Here is a 21002-nt window from a genome sequence, read left to right on the forward strand (position 1 = left end):
GTTAGACACGTGCTGTAAATTTTAACAATATATTGATGTTTTGAGCCTCTTTTGATATAACCTCTCCCACACTGGACGCAAAGCAGGATGTGGACGGAATGGGACTTTTCACTTCCTCTGCTTGGCCATGCCTGGTTGTTCCCAAGTGTTCCGCCCCCAGACATTGAGCGCTGCCTTTTCTCCTTGGCTGAATCGGCCCCAGCTCTTCATCCCAGCCCTTCTGTCCCAGCCCCTTCGCCGAACGGGCCCAAAAACCCTTTCACCCCAGGCTTTGGGGCGCACAGGCCAAGCGGAGGAAGTGAAAAGTCCAAGACCCAGATGTGGAATCGTACTGGAGGAAAAGACTTAACTTTCCCAAATACTTTCTTGATAATAAGCTTCATTCCAAAGCAAACATTTCTTATGGTAAGAGAAAGTCGCAACATTTTATTATTTCCAAAGAATTCCCCAGCTAGTGGAGTAAACAGATGTCTCAAGAATATACAAATACATTAAGAAGAATCAATATCTCGGCTATACAGTGATACCTCATCTTACAAACGCCTTGTCATACAAACTTTTCGAGATACAAACCCGGGGTTTAAGATTTTTTTGCCTCTTCTTACAAACTATTTTTACCTTACAAACCCACCGCTGGCGCTTGGTTGCCCCACCTCTGGACTTCCGCTGCCAGTGAAGCACCCATTTTTGTGCTGCTGGGATTTCCCTGAGGCTCCCCTCCATGGGAAACCCCACCTCCGAACTTCTGTGTTTTTGGGATGCTACAGGGGAATCCCAGCAGGGAAATCCCAGCAGGGCAAAAAAGGGTGCTTCACTGTCAACGGAAGTCCGGAGGTGGGGTTTCCCAGCGAGGGGAGCCTCAGTGAAATTGCAGCATCGCAAAAACACAGAGGTCCAGAGTTGGGGTTTTAAGGACTTCGGTGTTTTTACGATGCTGCGGTTTCACTGATGCTCCCTTCGCTGGGAAACCCCACCTCTGGACTTCCATTGCCAACGAAGCGCTCATTTTTGCGATGCTGGGATTCCCCTGCTGGGATTTCTCTGCAGCATTGCAAAAACACAGAATTCCGGAGGTGGGGTTTCCCATGGAGGGGAGCCTCCAGCAGCGCAAAAATGGGCGCTTTGGCTGGCAAAAGGGGTGAATTTTGGGCTTGCACGCATTAATCGCTTTTTCATTGATTCCTATGGGAAACATTGTTTCGTCTTACAAACTTTTCACCTTAAGAACCTTGTCCCGGAACAAATTAAGTTTGTAAGACAAGGTATCACTGTATATCTTTTCTTCTTGAGCAAAATCAAAACATGAATGGCTGCAATCAGGGATCTTGCCACTTCTAAAGCTGCTTTGGTAACACTGCTGCACTCCTTTTTGAACCTTCTTTCAGAGTTTTCTTTTCTTTTCTAAAATGGAGCGGTAGATCTCCTCGGTCATGGGTATGTAGTTCTTCTCTGAGTCATCCAGGAAGAAGAGAGGATCACTGATGATAGCAGGATTGAACCCATCCCTCACCAGCGGACCTTTGCACTGCTTGAAACTTCCTGTGATCTCCAACTTTTCCTGCAGGAAGTATAAGGCAGCTGTGAAAACAGAGACAGGATTTTGTCCTTCGCTATTGCCCTCCCTCATTAACAAAGCTAGTGAATGGTGCTTCCCTTACTCTCCCAGTGTGAGACAAATTAAAGAAACTGTTTCATGGATTCCCCACCATGTGTTATTTTTTCATGAAAAAAAAATCCATCACACCACTTTCTTAATGTGTAGCAAGGCATGAATGAACAAGTGTTGGGGATCTTAAGAACAGCTGGTTTCACCATCTATCCAATTGTATAACTAACAAGTTATAGATATGGAAGTCAGATTATCTTTTAAAATTACTTAGTACACTAAATTCAAACAGCATGGCTGATAGGACATAAGCATACTATCCCCTGAGATACCAAGCAAAATGCCTTAGGACTAGGCAAATAGTGATGCCTAGAATTGTGCAAAACCTGTACAGGTAGTCCTCAACTTACAACAGTTCATTTAGTGACCATTCAAAGTTATAATCACTGAAAAAAGGGGTTTATTTATGACAGTTGCAGTGTCCCAGGATCATAAGATCAAAATCAACGGGGAAATCAAATTCACTTAACAACCGTGTTGCTGATTTAATAGCTGCAGTGAATCACTTAACAACTATGATAAGAAATAACGTAAAATGGGGCAAAACTAACTTAACAAGTGTCTCAACAAACAAACAGAAATTTTGGGCTCAATTGTGGTGGTAAGTTGAGGACAACCTGTATTGGTTAGTGACAGACTGAGCAATGCAGTCTCTTCTCTGTTTGAGTGGAAATTGGGCAGCACAGAAAAGGAGTGCTAGACATTTCAAGTGTGGCATTAATGATCTGTTGAGAAACACCAGTGTGTCTGTACTCTGTACTCTCTTAAAGCCAATGCCAGAATGACCATGGAGGGCAATGTTCAGAAGATCTCAGACTCTGTATGTCACCAACCATTTTGTCAATAAAGCACTGGCATGTTTAAAGATTAACTCCTGGATTGCGGAAAGGGGATGAATCCTGTTATGTATTAAGTTTGAATAAGTGTAACCTGTTTACTTCAAGGTCTGCTCTCTGAAGTGGGGAAACCGAGACCACTGATTGGTTGAACCAACTGGCAGCCCTGTATTTAAAGAGAGAGCTTCCCAGATGGTTCCTTTGCTGGATATGTGTCTTATTCAGTAAATAGCTGTTAGTTACTACTGCCTCCAAGCCTCTTCAATACCAGAACTTAACAAATCCCATGTTTTCTTGCCGCTTTCAAGCTAGAGTCGGCCAAGGCAGGTAACCTGACCACAGAGAAATACTTACCCTCCACTATGTACTAGGATTGCTCCCAGTCTTCCTATTGCTTAATATTTGCTTTTACTGTTTACCCTGGTTTCCTCCTGCTTTCTTCAGTCCTCATTACTCACAACTAGATACAAGAACAGTTTTTCCCCCCGAATGCCATCACTCTACTAAACAAATAATTCCCTCAACACTGTCAGACTTTTTACTAAATCTGCACTTCTATTTCTACTAGTTTTTCTCATCATTCATATCATCCTTTTCCTCCCATTTAGGACTGTATGACTGTAACTTGTTGCTTGCATCATAAGATTTTTATTAATATTGATTGTTTCTTCATTGCTTATTTGACCCCATAACAATCATTAAGTGTTGTACCACATGATTCTTGACAAATGTATCTTTTTCTTTTATGTGCGCTGAGAGCACATGCACCAGGACAAATTCCTTGTGTGTCCAATCATACTTGGCCAATAAAGAATTCTATTCTCTATTCTATTATGGGCTACTGCCTTCCTTAATTTCTCTATCCCCTCTCCTCCCCTGTATTTCCTCTGGCATCCTTTTGTGATATTTTCACCTGTCCTGCTCCATCTCCTCCTCTCCCCACAAACATCATTACATTGTCTTTTTCAATTCTTGTTCAAGACTTTCCCCATTTTCAGCATTGCTGAAATTCATTTCAAGTGAATTTATATATACTTTTTACTTTCATTACTCCATTTTTGCTCCCATTTTAAAATGGCAGTAGCAGTAGCATTTAGACTTATATACTTTAACAGCCCTCTCTTAGTGGTTTACAGAGTTAGCATATCGCTCCTAACAATTTGGGCCCTCATTTTACCCACCTTGGAAAGATGGGAGACTAAGTCAATCTTGAGTCTGGTGTGATTCAAACTGCCAAATTGCAGACAGCGAGCAGTCAGCAGAATAGTCTGCACTGCAGTACTGCACTTCAACCACTGCACCACCACAGCTCATAAATAATCAATGTGTTTCTACTTTTAATGAAATGAAAACATTTTAAAGCAAATAAACTCTGTGCCGATTCAGTTGATAACTTTCATTACTAGAAATCCTTATTATAATTTATTCCAGTTATTGTTGTTATTTTTAAAAATAAAATCAAACCTACATTTACTTCCTTTCCAATAATATTATGATTGGCATTAACACTTCTACTCCTATGATACTTTAAGATGTTAAGATATGTGGTTTTGAGATTTTTTTTCTTATTTATTTATTTATTCATTTATTTATTTGTTTGTTTGTTCGTTCATTCATTCATTCATTCATTCATTCATTCATTCATTCATTTATTTATTTATTTATTTATTTATTTATTTATTAGATTTGTATGCCGCCCCTTTCCGTAGACTCTGGTAAGCAAGAGTATAAAGCAACTGTTTCTCACCTTGATACGAATGAAGCGGGGTATGGCATAGCTAGGCAGATAATCCTTGGTATGTATGAAGAGTTTCTTCCCATCAAAGGAGCACCCATCCTTCAGCCGTATGGCTGCCATCCCAACCTTTCCTTCATGCCCTAGAACAAACCAGAATGGGATAATTGACAATAAGGATACATGTTGCATATGTATATATAAATTATAAAACTGTTGGTTGCTGCTGCTAGGCAAAACAATTTTCATTCATTATGAAACCTCACCAAAATAGCCTGGTGACCCTCATTCTATCTTCTGCCCCCATGAAGCTGACAATATCTCATCCTCAGATCATGACTGGTGCTATGATTTAGCCTTATCTTGCTACTTCCCATATCACAAAATACAGAAAGTAGCAGGATATGCTGCAGATCTATTTGCAGTGCAAGGTAAATCTTCAAGATGGCACTAACTGAAAGAAAATTCGGGACGACATCTCAATTCTATCTAACTTAGATTTTTTTATCCTTGGGCGTGTATCAATCTATTTACAGATTTGAAATAGCTGATAGACTACAGGTAATGAATAATCTATGGTTTATGGTTTATTCTAGTATGCAAAGTTCTGGTGCAGTGAGTAAATGTAGTGTGTGAGAAAAGGCATCTCAAATAATCTGGCCCCATTTCATGTAGTGCTTTGTAAGTTATTAACACATCTAATAAGCAAATGGGCAACCAATGTAGCTTGCAGATCAGATGTATAACATACACTGATCATGGAGTGCACATAATTTCCCATGCAGCTACATTTTTCCCCAGCTGAACTTTTGAGATAATAATAATAATTAATAATAATAATTTATTGGATTTGTATGCCACCCCTCTCCGTAGACTCGGGGCGGCTAACAACAATGATAAAAACAGCATGTGACAATCCAATAATAAAACAACTAAAAACCCTTATTATAAAACCAAACATACACACAGACATATCATGCATAACTTGTAATGGCCTAGGGGGAAGGAAGATGCTTTTCAAAGACAGTCCCATGTAAATCATGTTGCAATAATTCAAAACTGCCCACACACTACTGGGCAAGACTTTATGATCCAATGTAATATATGCTTCAAGACTAGAAAGCAGCTTTCAGCTATTTTGTCTGACAAATTTCAGCATATTCCTGTTAATGGCTTTGCAGGAAAACTTCTATCTACCAAAAAGGGGTCAGGTTGCCTGAGCAAGGCTGCCAAATAGTTGTCAGGCAATGCAATAAGAGCAGATTATTGCAAATATTAATATGTTCCAGATTCTAATGCCTTGCTAATTTCTTGTTTGTTATACTATATTGCAGTGCGTTCCATATTGAGTTCTGAAGACCATTGTACTGTGCTGAGTGCTTCAGGCTTGCTTATGTTGCACCCTTGCAATGGGTAACTCCACTAGCTTCCAGTTTCCTTCATGGTATAATTATACTGGTACCACCTTTAAATCCCTACTTGTCACAGGACCTGCTTACTGAAGGATTGTCTCTCTCTGAGACTTCCTTGGAGGCACACTCCAAGCCCCTTCCTTTAAACATGGTCACTTTATGGGTCCTTAGAAGTGTCCCTTTTGTGTTGCAGTTCCTGTCCTATGGAATACCTGGAAGTATAACTTTGGCTAAGGAGGCATACAAATTGACAAATAAATTAATAGGGTTAGGATTAAGGCCAATTTATAATTAAAGATATTGTACAAACACGCTCAGTGGGTAAATCCAGTAACCAGATTAAGAATATTCTGCAAATAAGATGTCTAAATGTGCATTGGAAAGGGTGTGTAGAAGAGTATAAAGGTGTTTCAAACTCACCTGCCACTGGTACTCCATATACATTGACTTCCTCAATGATATCCGAAGCTGCCAATGTCATTTCAACCTCAGTGGTGGCCACGTTCTCTCCTTTCCAACTGCCGAAACAGAAGGGATTTATTTCTTTCACAGGTTGGTAGAATGTTTTTAAAATGTATTATTTAGCATTTGGATATTCCTGTAGATGGCTTCACTCACAATATTTTTTTCTGCGTTTATTATCAAGAGAAAATATTACTTAACTCACTGAGGTAAACTCAAGAGGATGAGCCTGCTAGCAAGCATACGGAAAATTCCAAACAATAGAGGAAGTTATTTACTATGGTCACTCAGCTATAGTAAATAATGTTTGTGTGAATAAAGTCCATGGCTGACAGAAGGTTAAAAGAAAATGACGGTGATGATTACTTTGTTAACCATGTTCATAGAACAAATCATTGATTAATTATAATGTAAGTATGTATTAAGTCACCATCACATAAAATGTAACAAATGTATTATTTAGCATTTGGATATTCCTGTAGATGGCTTCACTCACAATATTTTTTTCCATTCCGTTATCCATTAGAAAAGCATACGTTTTTCGCTGATAAAATCGCTCAGATCCGGGCCGACCTCGACTCCAATTGGGAAACAGAGTCGACTGACAACGACTCAGTCGAGGTGACTGGGGCACGTACTTGTCCACCTGTCTGGGAAGAGTTTGATCTGGTGACACCTGATGAAGTGGACAAGGCCATTGGATCTGTGAGTTCCGCCACCTGTTTACTGGATCCGTGTCCCTCCTGGTTGGTCTCGGCCAGCAGGGAGGTGACACGGAGCTGGGTCCAGGAGATTATCAACGCTTCCTTGGGGAGGGGAGTTTTTCCAACACTCTATAAAGAGGCGCACGTACGCCCCCTCCTCAAGAAGCCTTCCATGGACCCAGCCGTACTTAATAACTATCGCCCAGTCTCCAACCTTCCCTTTATGGGGAAGGTTGTTGAGATGGTGGTGGCACTCCAGCTCCAACGGTCCTTGGAAGAAGCCGATTATCTAGGTCCCCAGCAGTCGGGTTTCAGGCGCAGCTACAGGACGGAAACTGCTTTGGTCGCGTTGATGGATGATCTCTGGTGGGCCCGGGACAGGGGTTTATCCTCTGTCCTGGTGCTCCTTGACCTCTCAGCGGCTTTCGATACCATCGACCATGGTATCCTTCTGCACCGGCTGGAGGGGTTGAGGGTGGGAGGCACTGTTCTTCAGTGGTTCTCCTCCTACCTCTCCGGTCGGTCGCAGTCAGTGTTAGTGTGGGGTCAGAGGTCGACTCCGAGGTCTCTCCCTTGCGGGGTGCCTCAGGGGTCGGTCCTCTCCCCCCTGCTATTTAATATCTACATGAAACCGCTGGGTGAGATCATCCAAGGGCATGGGGTGAGGTATCATCAGTACGCTGATGATACCCAGCTTTAAATCTCCACCCCATGTCCAGTCAACAAAGCAGTGGAAGTGATGTGCCGGTGTCTGGAGGCTGTTGGGGCCTGGATGGGTGTCAACAGACTCAAACTCAACCCGGATAAGACGGAGTGGCTGTGGGTTTTGCCTCCCAAGGACAATTCCATCTGTCCGTCCATTACCCTGGGGGGGGGGAATTACTGACCCCCTCGGAGAGGGTGCGCAACTTGGGTGTCCTCCTCGATCCACAGCTCACATTAGAGAACCATCTTTCAGCTGTGGCGAGGGGGGCATTTGCCCAGGTTCGCCTGGTGCACCAGTTGTGGCCCTATCTGGACCGGGACTCATTGCTCACAGTCACTCATGCCCTCATCACCTCGAGGTTCGACTACTGTAATGCTGTCTACATGGGGCTACCTTTGAAAAGTGTTCGGAAACTTCAGATCGTGCAGAATGCAGCTGCGAGAGCAGTCATGGGCTTACCTAGGTATGCCCATGTTTCGCCATCACTCCGCAGTCTGCATCTGCATTTAAAAATGTTTCGCCATCACTCCGCAGTCTGCACTGACTGCCGATCAATTTCCGGTCACAATTCAAAGTGTTGGTTATGACCTTTAAAGCCCTTCATGGCACTGGACCAGAATATCTCTGAGACCGCCTTCTGCCGCACGAATCCCAGCGACCGATTAGGTCCCACAGAGTGGGCCTTCTCCGGGTCCCGTCAACTAAACAATGTTGGTTGGTGGGCCGCAGGGGAAGAGCCTTCTTTGTGGCGGCCCCGACTCTCTGGAACCAACTCCCCCCAGAGATTAGAGCTGCCCCTACTCTCCCCGCCTTCCGTAAACTCCTTAAAACCCACCTTTGTCGTCAGGCATGGGGGAACTGAAACACCTCCCCCGGGCATGTACAATTTATGCATGGTATGTTTGTGTGTGTGCTTGTTAGTAAATGGGGTTCTTTTTAAACTTTTTAAAATATTTTAAATTTATTTGGATTTGTTACGATTTGTTATATTTTGCTGTGAGCCGCCCCGAGTCCGCGGAGAGGGGCGGCATACAAATCTAAATAATAAATAAATAAATAATAAATAAAATAAATACATGCAGTTCAGGGTTGAAGTGTTAGTTTTTATTGGTCTCTGAGCTTGCTTGTTTCCTTGCAGGCAATTATTACCAGACTTGGGACCAGTATTGCGCTGCAGCTGGTACAGTCCGGTACGCAATCGCGGTTGGAAAAATAAAGCTGCACAAGCAACTCCAGCTGACTGGTAGGCGGACATGCAGGTCTGTGCGCGATTTGGCTTCTGTGCATGCGCAGGAGCAAAGAAATCACCAAAACCAGTGAAATCTCGCACGCATGAGCATTCTTGCATGAGATTCAGTTTCTGTGCATGCACAGGAAGCTGAATCTCATGCTGATGTCCATGCCCGCCGCTGGGAGTGCACTGGTAGCACCCGCAACAGACAGCTCTTCCCTGCTTGGGACCATCACCAGTGTCTTATATAGGTTGGTGCCATAGATAGGGAGTTTCAGGTTTATCATTCAATTGTTCTTTGGCATTCACTATAATTTATAGAGTATTTTTCAATCCTAGCAACTTTATGATGTATACTTGGATTGGGAAATTCTGGCAGTTGGTTCACACATTGTAGTATAGCATATTGTAGGATAGCAATAATTTGCTTCTTTAGAGTTCTTGGGGATGATTTTGTTTCTGCTTTGAGATTATTCAGAGTTGTGTTTCATATTGGATATTACATGAATCAAATTCACTGAATCAAAATCCTAGATTAGTTATCTAGGAATTAGCCAGCATATTTTAACTCTTCTTCCTCCTCCTCCCACCACTCTTACATTTCCATTTTCCCAAAGATGCAAGATCCACATTTTTGAGGGGATCAACTCAGTATTGATCAACCAATTCTCTTAATGGGTTGAGGGAGAGTGATTGACCCAGAATCATCCAGACAGTTTTTATGAGGCGGGACTAGAAGCTCAAAGACTTCTGGCTTCTAACTTGGTGCCTTAACCATTAGACCAAATTGGTTGTTGTTGGTTGTTGTTGGTTGTTGTTGTTGTTATTATTATTATTAATATTATTTATTAGATTTGTTTGCCGCCCCTCTCCGAAGACTCGGAGCGGCTCAGAGCGGCCATTTAAAAATGGTTCTCTATCATTGAACAGTACTTTCCTCAATCAAATGAATTTCAAATTTTAAATTGCAATAAAAAGTCATAAATTCATAGTGATTACAAATTAATCATGCCCTATTCAGTATCTTATTTCAAGTAGGCAAAACTACAGATCCAATGTACCAACTGAATGAATAGTGAGACTCACCGGAAAGTATCTCCCACTCGATCATGGAAATAGATAAAACCTTCATGGTCTTCCATCAAAAGATCTCCAGTATTAAAATAACTGTCTCCGTCCTTCAGCACATTACGGAGAATTTTCCTCTCTGTGTTTCCATAATCTCCTGCATAGCCTTCAAATGGGAGTGTATTACTTATCTTTACCACCATTAAACCTGTCTGCCCTAGAATATGAAAAGGGAATCAAGAGGAATCAATAAATGAATGTCTCACAACAAAGAACCAATAGCACCTCTAAATAAGGATTATCCAATCTTCCAATCATCAACTGCTGTAGGCCCTAATAACTTCCCAGAAAAGAAAGGGGGATATAATCTCCAGCCTTTTCTCACTTACACTTTCCTCACTTCACCATAAGAATGTGCTAGCAACCTTTTTGCACTATGTGCTTATGAGAGCATCATCATCCAATGTGTCCAAAAGGAGTGTGACTATCATCTGACATGAATGGATTTTTTTATATATACAGTGATACCTTGTCTTATGAACTTAATTGGTTCCAGGACGAAGTTGGTAAGAGGAAAAGTTCGTAAGATGAAACAATGTTTCCCATAGGAATCAATGGAAAAGCAATGAATGCGTGCAAGCCCAAAATTCACCCCTTTTACCAGCCAAAGCACCTGTTTTTACACTGACGGGATTCCCCTGAGGCTCCCCTCCATGGGAAACCCCACCTCCGGATTTTGTGATTCTGCAGGGGAATCCCACCAGTGCGAAAACAGGTGTTTCGGCTGGCAACGGAAGTCCGGAGGTGGGGTTTCCCAGTGAGGGAAACCTCTATGAAATTGCAGCATCGCAAATGGTGCGATTTCATTGACGCTTCCCTTATTGGGAAACCCCACCTCCGGACTTCTGTTGCCAGCCGAAACGCCTGTTTTCGCACTGGTGGGATTCCCCTGCTGGGATTCCCCTGCAGCATCGCAAAATCCGGAGGTGGGGTTTCCCATGGAGGGGAGCCTCAGGGGAATCCCACCAGCGTGAAAATGGGTGACGGAAATGGCAACGGAAGTCCGGAGGCAGGGCATCCCAGTGGCGGCGGCAGGTTCATAAGCTGAAAATAGTTCAGAAGAAGAGGCAAAAAAATCTTAAACCCCGAGTTCGTATCTCGAAAAGTTCGTATGACAAGGGGTTCGTAAGACGAGGTATCACTGTATAGTCTGTCTAGAATAGATAGGCTATCCTCTCCTCAGAAAAGCCATATCATAGGAGAGTGATTAGTCGATGTCTACATGCTGGCTGATGATGTTTGGTGGGAGGACAGGGTAACAATACTGTAGGAAAATAATGTACCAATTCCTGTGTTTAACATGCTTGTACATAGTGCAAGTAAAGATGGAAATATTTACCAGCATTATATCTGTAACACAATAAAAGTTGCAAATTTTATCAAGTTTAACTTTGTGTGGTCTTAAAACTGATATACAAGATAAATTGACCATGAAAAATAACTCCTGTTCATGTTTTTTCAGGACTTTCATCCCTCAACCAGATAAAGCAAGAATGCTTAGTATGCAGTGATGTCGTAGGAAATTTACATTGATTACATTGATTACATCAATTATATGAGTTGGTTATATTAATTAAATGAATTGACATTTATTTTAGGGAGGTAAAGGAGATTATACACCTCTCCCATCCCTACCCCCCATCCTCCACACACACACACACATACATGCACATACATATATATATTGTACATATAATTTTTATATTGTATTGTACCAAGACTGTCATATATATGTATGTATGTATGTATGTATGTATGTATGTATGTATGTATGTATCAAATGTTTTTAGCTGGAATTTTAAAATTAAGGGATACTAGGATGGTCCCATTTCGGCCTTGTTCTGGCCTCATCAGCTAGCCACACCCTTCCTTATATATATATATAGTACAAGCTGATACAGCAGATGAGCCTGTAGTCTAATGGCTAAGGTCTCTACCTTGTATTGTAGAGGGCCCAGGTTCAAATCCAAGTAAGGATGTGGCTACCTGACGAAGGCAAATAAGCCTGAAATAGATCCATAGTAGTCTCCCTTCCTTTTCATTATCAGCAAAATATGTTACACATGTAAATGTATATATACATTTGAGAGTGTGTTTCTGTTAAAAAAAAACCCATAATTCTTCCCTGGTAGAAGATGAAACAGGAGGACACAGACACAGACACACACACACACACACAAATATAATGTACATATACATGTAAATGAACGTGTACATCTCCATTGCATATACATATACAATATATATGTAATATATATAATATATAATATGTAATATCTGTCCTTGAGAAGTTTAGATGATTTTAGATTATTTTAAAGCTAAGGTCTTTGAGCTTTTAGACTCAAGGATAATATCTGTTCATGGCCATTAGTGAAGATGAGACATATAACAAATATTCCAGTGTAAGCTTATTTTGCTTTAAATTGCCTACCACACCTTTTCTTCCTCAGTTTTGTCACTCCTTCTTAGCTTGGCTTAGAAGAAAATGTGGAAGCTTTGTTTTTGCTTTTGCTTTAAATACTTTGCTTCAAATATTGCTCATTTGAAATAATTTTATGACTGATGCACTTATGTCAAAGATAAGTCCAAAACTTGGTCTAATGCAGCCTTCCAAACTTGATGCCTACCAAACATATTGTGCTCCAAGTCCCATAATCTGTTAGCATAATCAAAAGGGAATAAAATCTGATATATCTAAATGGTTTCTAATTGAAAAAAAGATTGTTCAAATAGATGCTCACATTGCTAAAAGTGTTCATTTTATGCCTATTTTTTCTTTTAGAAATTAGTTAATGTATTTATCAATTGGTTGTAGATTCCAATAAAGACTCCTTGAGTTGGTAGTGATAAAAATGGTTTTTAACTCCTTCCCTACAAAATTTGCTAAACAGAGGTAGGCTGTAAATAGTTCCTCTTGGGAAGAGGAACAAATATTAACAAGAAAAAAATCTCAAAATTAGCTGTTGAGTAATATATCTGCATTTATTCTCTTAAGTATTTGAGATATACCCTTTATCAAAGAGAACAGTAAACAAGCATAAGTTACAAGGTGCCAAGCAGTAAATACACTCAGGATCTTAGTAGCCTTTTACAAGGACAAACTTACACACTATATGAAAGCACATGTTATGCTGACATACTCAGTGCAGTTGAGAAAACTTTATTATTGAAAATATGAAATTGTCTAATTCCTCACCCGCTCACTTCCCCTCAGACAATAGTGACCACAGCATGTTACAACAGGAGTAAATGGGGAAAGCCTTATATTGTCATTAAGATGTGAAGAGAAGTTTGTATCCTAATGATATCCATACCTTCTACCCACAAAGTTATCTTCTATATATGATAGTTCAGAATTTCTGTTTTGTGTCCTTTTTGTTCATAATCTCTCTTTATTTTGGTCTGTGATTCTGATTTGTACTTTCCAAATTCAAATACAATATGAACATTTATGAAAATATTGTAGGGATACATACTGATTTGCTATTTGCTTCATAAGAAGCAAGAGAATGTGTCAACGAACCAAATAGCTTGAGAAATAATCAATTCCACGCCTGTGCTTCTCACTGGGTCAGATATATTAACAGCCATGTCTGGATTCAACTGGAATAATTCCAACTCTGAGTCCCTTAGATTACATCCGGGTCAAAACCCCATCTCACATCCCCACACCCACAAGTACAGTCATGAGGACCAATCCTATGCAGGATTCCTGATTCCTTCCTGTGTTTGTTACTATGACATCTGCAAAAAGGAATGTGTGGTGGCATATTTCTCTCTCTCACTCCCAAACTGTGTCAGGCCCACCTTGGACTTCACATAATGACTATGGGCCTGGCAAAATGCTATACAGTATTTCCATTTCAATCATGCTTTGCTGAAAATATTTTTTTTTCTTTCACAGGTAATACACTAGCACTAGGTTATGTAAAAAGAATGCCCCACATCTTCTACAGAGAAAAATGGCGGAAACCGCCAATAAAATGGCATCACAACATGGCAAGTCTTGCAATCTGCTAGCATTCTCATTCTTGAATCAAAATCCTTGCAGTAAGCAATAGAAAGATGCAAGCCAAGCATATTATCTATGGAGTGGCAGCATGCAGTCTGGATCATTGGTGTGAAAACAGCTCAGGAGTATTCACCGGGAAGGGTAGTTGTTAAAAAGATCAAGAGATTGACTCGGTGATGGAATTAAAATAATTTAACAACTGTCTCACCTAGGGTCAGGTTGGCTGTCGTGGGAGACTTGGCCCATCCCTGTCCTCCAGCTCTGCTGCATATGTGGGATTAGCCTCCCAAGACAGCCAATCTGACCTTGGGTGAACCAGATGTTAAATAACTCCCCCATCCCAATCAAAGTGGATCCTGGGCGCTGTGCTATGCTGCAATGGAAAAATGGGCAATGGCGCAGCCAGCATGAGGGAAGGAGAAAGGAAAGCAGCCTTCTCCTTCCTTCGCACCAGGTGCTCCATTGGCTGTTTCCCCAATGCAGCACAGTGCAGCACCCAGGCTCCTCTTTGATAGCAGTGGGTGCTGAAACAGAGCAAACCAGCTGTGTACCATTACTGGATTGATTGCAATGTCATGATCAAAACTCACATGCCTCAATGAATATTAAAAGGGTTGAGGCTTTGATTGCACAGTCACAGTTGCCATCTCGATATTTTTTACACAGGGTTTCCAAAACAAAGTTTTAGAAACTTTTTTGAAAGTTTAGGGATTTTTTTTTTTAAAGTGGATGTGTGAATTTTCTTTTAATAATATATCATATTACCAAATGCAATAGACCAAGGATCCCCAATAGGCCATGACCTGTTTGCAACCGTGCCATGGAAGCATTGGGTAAGTATGTGCATGCATTTCCACTTGCTTGAGCAATGGGAGAGCACATGCATTTGTGTGAACAGTGGGCACATGTACATGCTGCTCACACAAATGGAGCTGCACGTGTATGTTATGACCTCTCAGGCAAAACCATCTCCTCTTCCTCCCCTACTGGTCTGCAAAGCCACAAAGGTTGGGGAACTCTGCCATATACCTGATGTTGCCTGGGATTTATGGCAGTTTTGAAGCCATTGATTGAAACCATTCAATTGTGGCCCAATTGATTTGGAGGAGCATGTTTGAAAAGATTACACAAAAGGCCATATGTGGCCAATTCTTTACAATACAAAGTCTGATTTATCTTAAATGTGTCTAGCTTTCTTTTTTTGTCCATCTGTCTTAGAAAACATACCTGCAGGCACTGGAATGCAAAACCCCTTCTCATCTCTCACAGGCTGATCTGCATCCACATCATATTGAATGAATGTAAAGTTAAATAGTTTCTGAAATTGAACAGACAAGTAGAAATATGAGCCGCAAACAGGCACTAACGACAGATTTATATGGATTTAATGAGCAGAAGGAACTTCATGCTGGATAAAGTCACTCAGTTAAACCCTGCAGAGCTAAACCTCTTCCTTTATCCTCTGAACAAATCTTGTGATGTAGTGGGGCAGACAATCAGGTATGCTTGGACTAATGTTTTCTCAGGTTTTTTGTCACAGGCAAGAGGACATTCACTTCCAGCAAGCATCCCACTCTCACTTTTTGATGTAGTAGTAAAGGTGATGGCCTAGAAACCAGGAGACTGAGAGTTCTAGTCCCACCTTATGCTTGAAAACTGACTGGGTAATCTTGGGCCAGTCACTGTCTCTCAGACCAAACCCACAACAAAGATTAGGATGAGAAAGAAATATTAAGTATATTTGCACATTAAATTACTTATAAAGTAATAAAGGTGGGAGATAATAGATAGATAAAGACAGACAGACAGACAACCCCACCCACTGTCTTACATCCAGCCAATTAAGGCATCCTCGGGATTTTTTTTGTCTAAAAGGATTTTTGAGTTAGACTTAATATTAACTGCTCCAAACTTGACTGTAAAAAAATATGACTTCAGTAACTGAGTTGTCGAAGCGTGGAACTCATTACCGGACTCCATAGTGTCATCCCCAAACCCCCAACACTTTACCATTAGATTATCTACGGTTGACCTATCCAGATTCCTAAGAGGTCAGTAAGGGGCGAGTACAAGTGCACTAGAGTGCCTTCCGTCCCCTGTCCTATTGCTCTCCTATATCTCCTATACCTTTCTTCTATTCCTATATCTCTTCTTCTATTCTTTCATTGATATGTTCTATTACTATATCTTCTTTTCTATTATTTCTTAGATATATTTTACCATGAGTATCTCCTCTATAACCTTCATCATGTATTTTACTATGTGTATATAGATAGATACCCACTAAAACCCTCATTGTGTATTGGACAAAATAAATAAATAAAAATAAATAAAATAAATCTTTCAGACACTGCCCAAGCATTTTCCTACAGCAAAAAAGCAGTCATATAGAGGGCCTCTGTCTGTGGCTTCAGACAGTTCCACAAACTCAGAGACACAATTGAAAGTGCTGGGATTGGGGTTTTTACTCCAATTCCATTTCAAGTAGTTCTAAATATATAATTTATGACCTTATATTTCTATGCATATAGAAGCTAGAGATCTAAGTGGCTAGATGTGGCCAATATATTTTCTTTATTCATTTACAGAGCCTAAGAACTTCTCATTACCTTAATAAAGAAATTGGACTTTCCCACTGCTCCAACTTTTCCTACATAATTAATGAAACCAGAAATTCCTTCAGTAGCTCCATAGACTTCGCAGATTTTGATAGGTCCAAATCTATTCAGGAATTCCTTCCAAACCTCTATTCGCATTCCATTGCCAATAGCCTTTTTCACCTTATGGTCACGGTCATTGTCTCTCTGCCAGATGAGATATTAAGGAAATTAGAGTTCTCTAAAATAAATACTAGCACTGTATTAGCAGTCGCCCTGCCAACTGGTCAGGCAGCAAACCATGTTTTTAAGAGATTGCTTGAAGAATATCCTACAAGATGGTAGGAAGGAGTGACAGTCCATAAAGACTGTTTACAATTAGTCTATAAACTCTACAAGGAAACTTTACCTATTTCAGACTACAGTTGCATAGCTATGATGCCTTTAGTTTAAACAGATAGAAATCCATGTCACTGGTAGATATATAAAGCAGGTTTTCAAATTCTAGTTAATACCTTAGTATTAACTTGAATAATATCTCTGAGCAAGTATCAGGGGTTCAAAGTTGACTGAAGCCTAGCAGAAATATTAGGAACTACCACATTCTAGCATTTATAACCAAATGACTATTCCTAGATAACATGTTGTTTACTGCTGTTGTAACAATGATTATTCCCTCCCTACTCCTCAACAGAAAAATTGTTGTCATCTATTAAGCTCCACACAATTATTTCTGCTTTTGAAAACTCCCCATAATTCTTTTTTGGAGGAGAATTCGCCAGATCTATAAAAGATTAATTCAGCCTTAGAACTGGCCAGTTTCAAATCAAACTTCATACGAAAACAAAGCTAAGCAACCCTAAACTGTTGGTATCGGACAGCCATTTTTAAATTCGTAGACATCTTTCTTAGAATACTTTTGTTTTATCTCCATGTACAGTGATACCTCGTCTTACAAACGCCTCGCCATACAAACTTTTCGAGATACAAACCCGGGGTTTAAGATATTTTTGCCTCTTTTTACAAACTATTTTCACCTTACAAACCCACCACCGCCGCTGGGATGCCCCACCTCTGGACTTCCATTGCCAGTGAAGCATCCATTTTTGCACTGCTAGGAGTTCCCTGAGGCTCCCCTCCATGGGAAACCCCACCTCTGGACTTCCGTGTTTTTGTGATGCTGCAGAGGAATCCCATCAGGGGAGCCTTGGTGAAATTGCAGCATCGCAAAAACACAGAGGTCTGGAGGTGGGGTTTCAAAGACTTCGGTGTTTTTGCGATGCTGCGATTTCACTGATGCTCCCTTCGCTGGGAAACCCCACCTCCGGACTTCCGTTGCCAGCGAAGCGCTCGTTTTTGCGATGCTGGGATTCCCCTGATGGGATTTCCTTGTAGCATCGCAAAAACACAGAAGTCCGGAGGTGGGGCTTCCCATGGAGGGTGGCCTCAGGGGGATCGTAGCAACACAAAAACGGGCATTTCTGCTGCAAAAGGGGTGAATTTTGGGCTTGCATGCATTAATCGCTTTTCCATTGATTCCTATGGGAAACATTGTTTCATCTTACAAACTTTTCACCTTAAGAACCTCGTCCCGGAACCAATTAAGTTTGTAAGACAAGGTATCACTGGATCTGGGTCAGTTCCAAAAATACCTTTTTCAGTGTTGTGAAACCTGCTAAGACCCTTCTTATGAGGAATATATGAAGCAATAGTGCCATTGCACCATAGCATCAGTCTACCTGTAAACTATACATTCCCATATAAAGCTACAACACTATTGTTCTGTGAATGATTAGTAATAATACATTTTTTTTCCTTTTGCCTCTATAATAGATAGAGTTATCTATACATATGTATCTGTATAGCTACATATATCTGCTCTATGACCTGCTGCTTGCAAGTATAATTATCAATTTTTCATGAAATAGGAAATGGGGAGGGAATTGGGTTACATGAAGGAAGAGGAATGGATATAGGAGAAAGGAATATATAAAGAGGCTTAGAGTTTGTGACAAACTGGGCCTAGGTCTCCACAATATTATACAAGCATAGTTATTTTCAAGATTTTGTATCTGTATTGCTTGCACACCGCTATATACAATTTGACAAAAAGTCCCTTATCATTTTTGTAATATTATTTTCTGAAGTATTAGTCCATCTTATCAATTACCTTTGGTGCATTACACAAGTAGCGCATCAATTCTCCTACATACTGGATCACAGTGACATTATAACGTCTGCAATCATCCCAGTAATGAGAAACAGAGAACTTAGACCTCAGAACACATGTAGCTCCTTACATAAACAGAGAGAGAAAATTCAGAAAGTTGGTGTAATCATTAAGTTAGAACACTGAGCTGAAATGCTCTACCCTGCAACTTTTCAATGGCATCATCCCCTAATTACTTTAAAAAAGGCCTAAAATGATTTGGCTCCAGGGTATTTGAAGAGGATAAAATCAAGATATAAGTCAGACAAATAAATATATAAATTAAGAGGTCATCTTCTCTGCAGGTTTCCTCCTTATGTGAATATCATTCTTCTGCAATCAGATATCCAAATAGGTTGGGATGTTGGCAAGAAATAGATCATTTAGTTTTATATATTTTTTACAATTTATGACTGTGATCAGTAAATATTTGATCCATACATATTTGGTCCACCAAATATGTCTACCTACTATTCAATGATTTAATAGTTGTTTTCTGCTTCTTCATTTAGTTGAAGGTTGCTTCTAGGAGTTCCATAAAACTGATACTATAACCCATCCTAGAATTATCTATTAGGAATAACTGGCAACAAATAGTTTAATAAATAAATTAGCAAACAAACAGGGAGATAATTCTCATATCCCTCCATTTGGAAAATTGTGAGTTCAAGTCCGACCTTAACCATAAAACCCAACTGGGTGACTTTGTGTTAGTTACTCTCTCTTGGCCCAACCTACTTCACAGTGTTGTTGTTGTGGGGAAATAGATACAATTATAGAAAATGAATATATAATGAAAATGAATATATAATATACTGTATAATATGACGTGGGAAAATGACATAATTATAGAAAATGAATATTGCTAAAATGTCTATCAATCCATGAAATTCATGTATACTTTGATGTGGCCTATGATTAAAACAGGAAAAACTTCAACTCCTCCTCCTCTCCAACCCCCAGCAATAACCTTCTGGGATTGGATCCGGGACTGCTTGTGAGATTATATTTATGTAAGTTTATATATTTATTGTGAGATTATATTTATGGGGTTTTTAAATGTCAGAATACTGGAAATGTATTAGTAGTCCTCGACTTACAATTTGAGCCCAAAATGTCTGCTAAGTGAAATGTTGCCCCATTTTTTGACTTTTCATGCCACAGTTGTTAAGTGAATCACTGCAATTGTTAAGTTAGAAGCACTGTTGTTGAATGAATCTGGCTTCCGTATTGACTTTGCTTGTAAGAAGTTTGCAAAAGGTTACCCATCACATGTCCCCAAATGTCATAAATATGAGTTGCCAAAGATCTGAATATTGATCATGAGGATGTTACAACGGTCATATTTAAAAAATGGTCATAAGTCACTTTTTTCAGTGCCGTTGTAGTTTTAAATGGTCACTAAATGAACTGTTCTAAGTCAAGGACTACCTGTACCTTACTGAATCAAGGTTGTTAAATAATTGACCCTACAGTGTCAGCCTCTATGTCTTCCTGCTTGCTTCCTCCTATTTTTCTTAACTCCTTCATGCAGAGTTATTATTAGCTTGCTGGAATAGTATTTGGGGCAAGCTGTGATGTTCTCTGTGGATGCTGCTATATATAAGATACAGTATAAGCTGATATAAGAGCTTTGGGTCTTTGATAACACTCTGAGGGTGAAGGTTTCTTTGTGTGTATTCCAGGCTCCCTAGTCTTTTTTGCCTACCCATGTCCACACTCCCCATAAGCCCAAGGAATCCAGCTGAGTGGTACAGAGGTAGTGGAGTATAAACAATATCCTTGTTATTGACACCAGTCAGGCGAAACAGATAGGACCCCATGAGTGCTTTCTTCTGGGAAATGACGGCAGCTTTGGGGAGCCCTGGAAGAAAGTGAAAAGAGAATAAGAAATAAAAGATTGCAATGGATTTAGAGAAAAAGCAAGAAAAGGTAATTTAAAATCAATTTCATGATTGTATGCCTTACTCCATGCCAGACATAGGGATTATATGATTTTGACATTTCAAAAGCAGTCATTGTTCCAAAAAAAGGAGGGAGGGAGCACAGATCAATGAACTAAAGCTTTGCAACAGGCCAATTTCCTTTCAACAACAGCATCATCAGATGACATGATGATTATGATGATTATGTTGTTGTAAGGTGAACAGGTGGACATGATGACATGATGATGACCCGATGATGTAAGGTGGGCCAGAAGCTTTGCAGACACAAAAGAAAATTACTTCTTACCTTGTTACTTATTACTTAACCCTGATCTAGACTACACATATCATAAAAATCATGCAATCATACAAGCTGAAA

The 21002-nt window shown here is 40.2% G+C and overlaps 1 protein-coding gene across 3 annotated transcripts in view; it reads right to left on the reverse strand.

Annotated features, from left to right (window-relative positions):
* Positions 1–396: 396 nt before the first annotated feature.
* The window catches only part of LOC139153512 (long-chain fatty acid transport protein 2-like), a 37870-nt gene continuing 17264 nt past the window's right edge, over positions 397–21002 (reverse strand). For 2 of the 3 annotated variants that reach the window (XM_070727532.1, XM_070727533.1), the window contains 8 exons: positions 20407–20562; positions 18660–18784; positions 16502–16696; positions 15120–15210; positions 9839–10037; positions 6070–6167; positions 4250–4380; positions 397–1558 (listed from right to left, as the gene is read on the reverse strand). In XM_070727532.1, coding sequence (XP_070583633.1) covers positions 1382–1558; positions 4250–4380; positions 6070–6167; positions 9839–10037; positions 15120–15210; positions 16502–16696; positions 18660–18784; positions 20407–20562 — 1172 coding nt within the window. In that variant the 3' untranslated portion in view covers positions 397–1381. The remainder of the gene's footprint in view (positions 1559–4249; positions 4381–6069; positions 6168–9838; positions 10038–15119; positions 15211–16501; positions 16697–18659; positions 18785–20406; positions 20563–21002) is intronic. The other variant, XR_011556846.1, reaches the window with a different exon arrangement.

This window comes from Erythrolamprus reginae, chromosome Z (assembly GCF_031021105.1).
Source record: "Erythrolamprus reginae isolate rEryReg1 chromosome Z, rEryReg1.hap1, whole genome shotgun sequence".
In the NCBI taxonomy this organism is placed as follows: domain Eukaryota; kingdom Metazoa; phylum Chordata; class Lepidosauria; order Squamata; family Dipsadidae; genus Erythrolamprus; species Erythrolamprus reginae.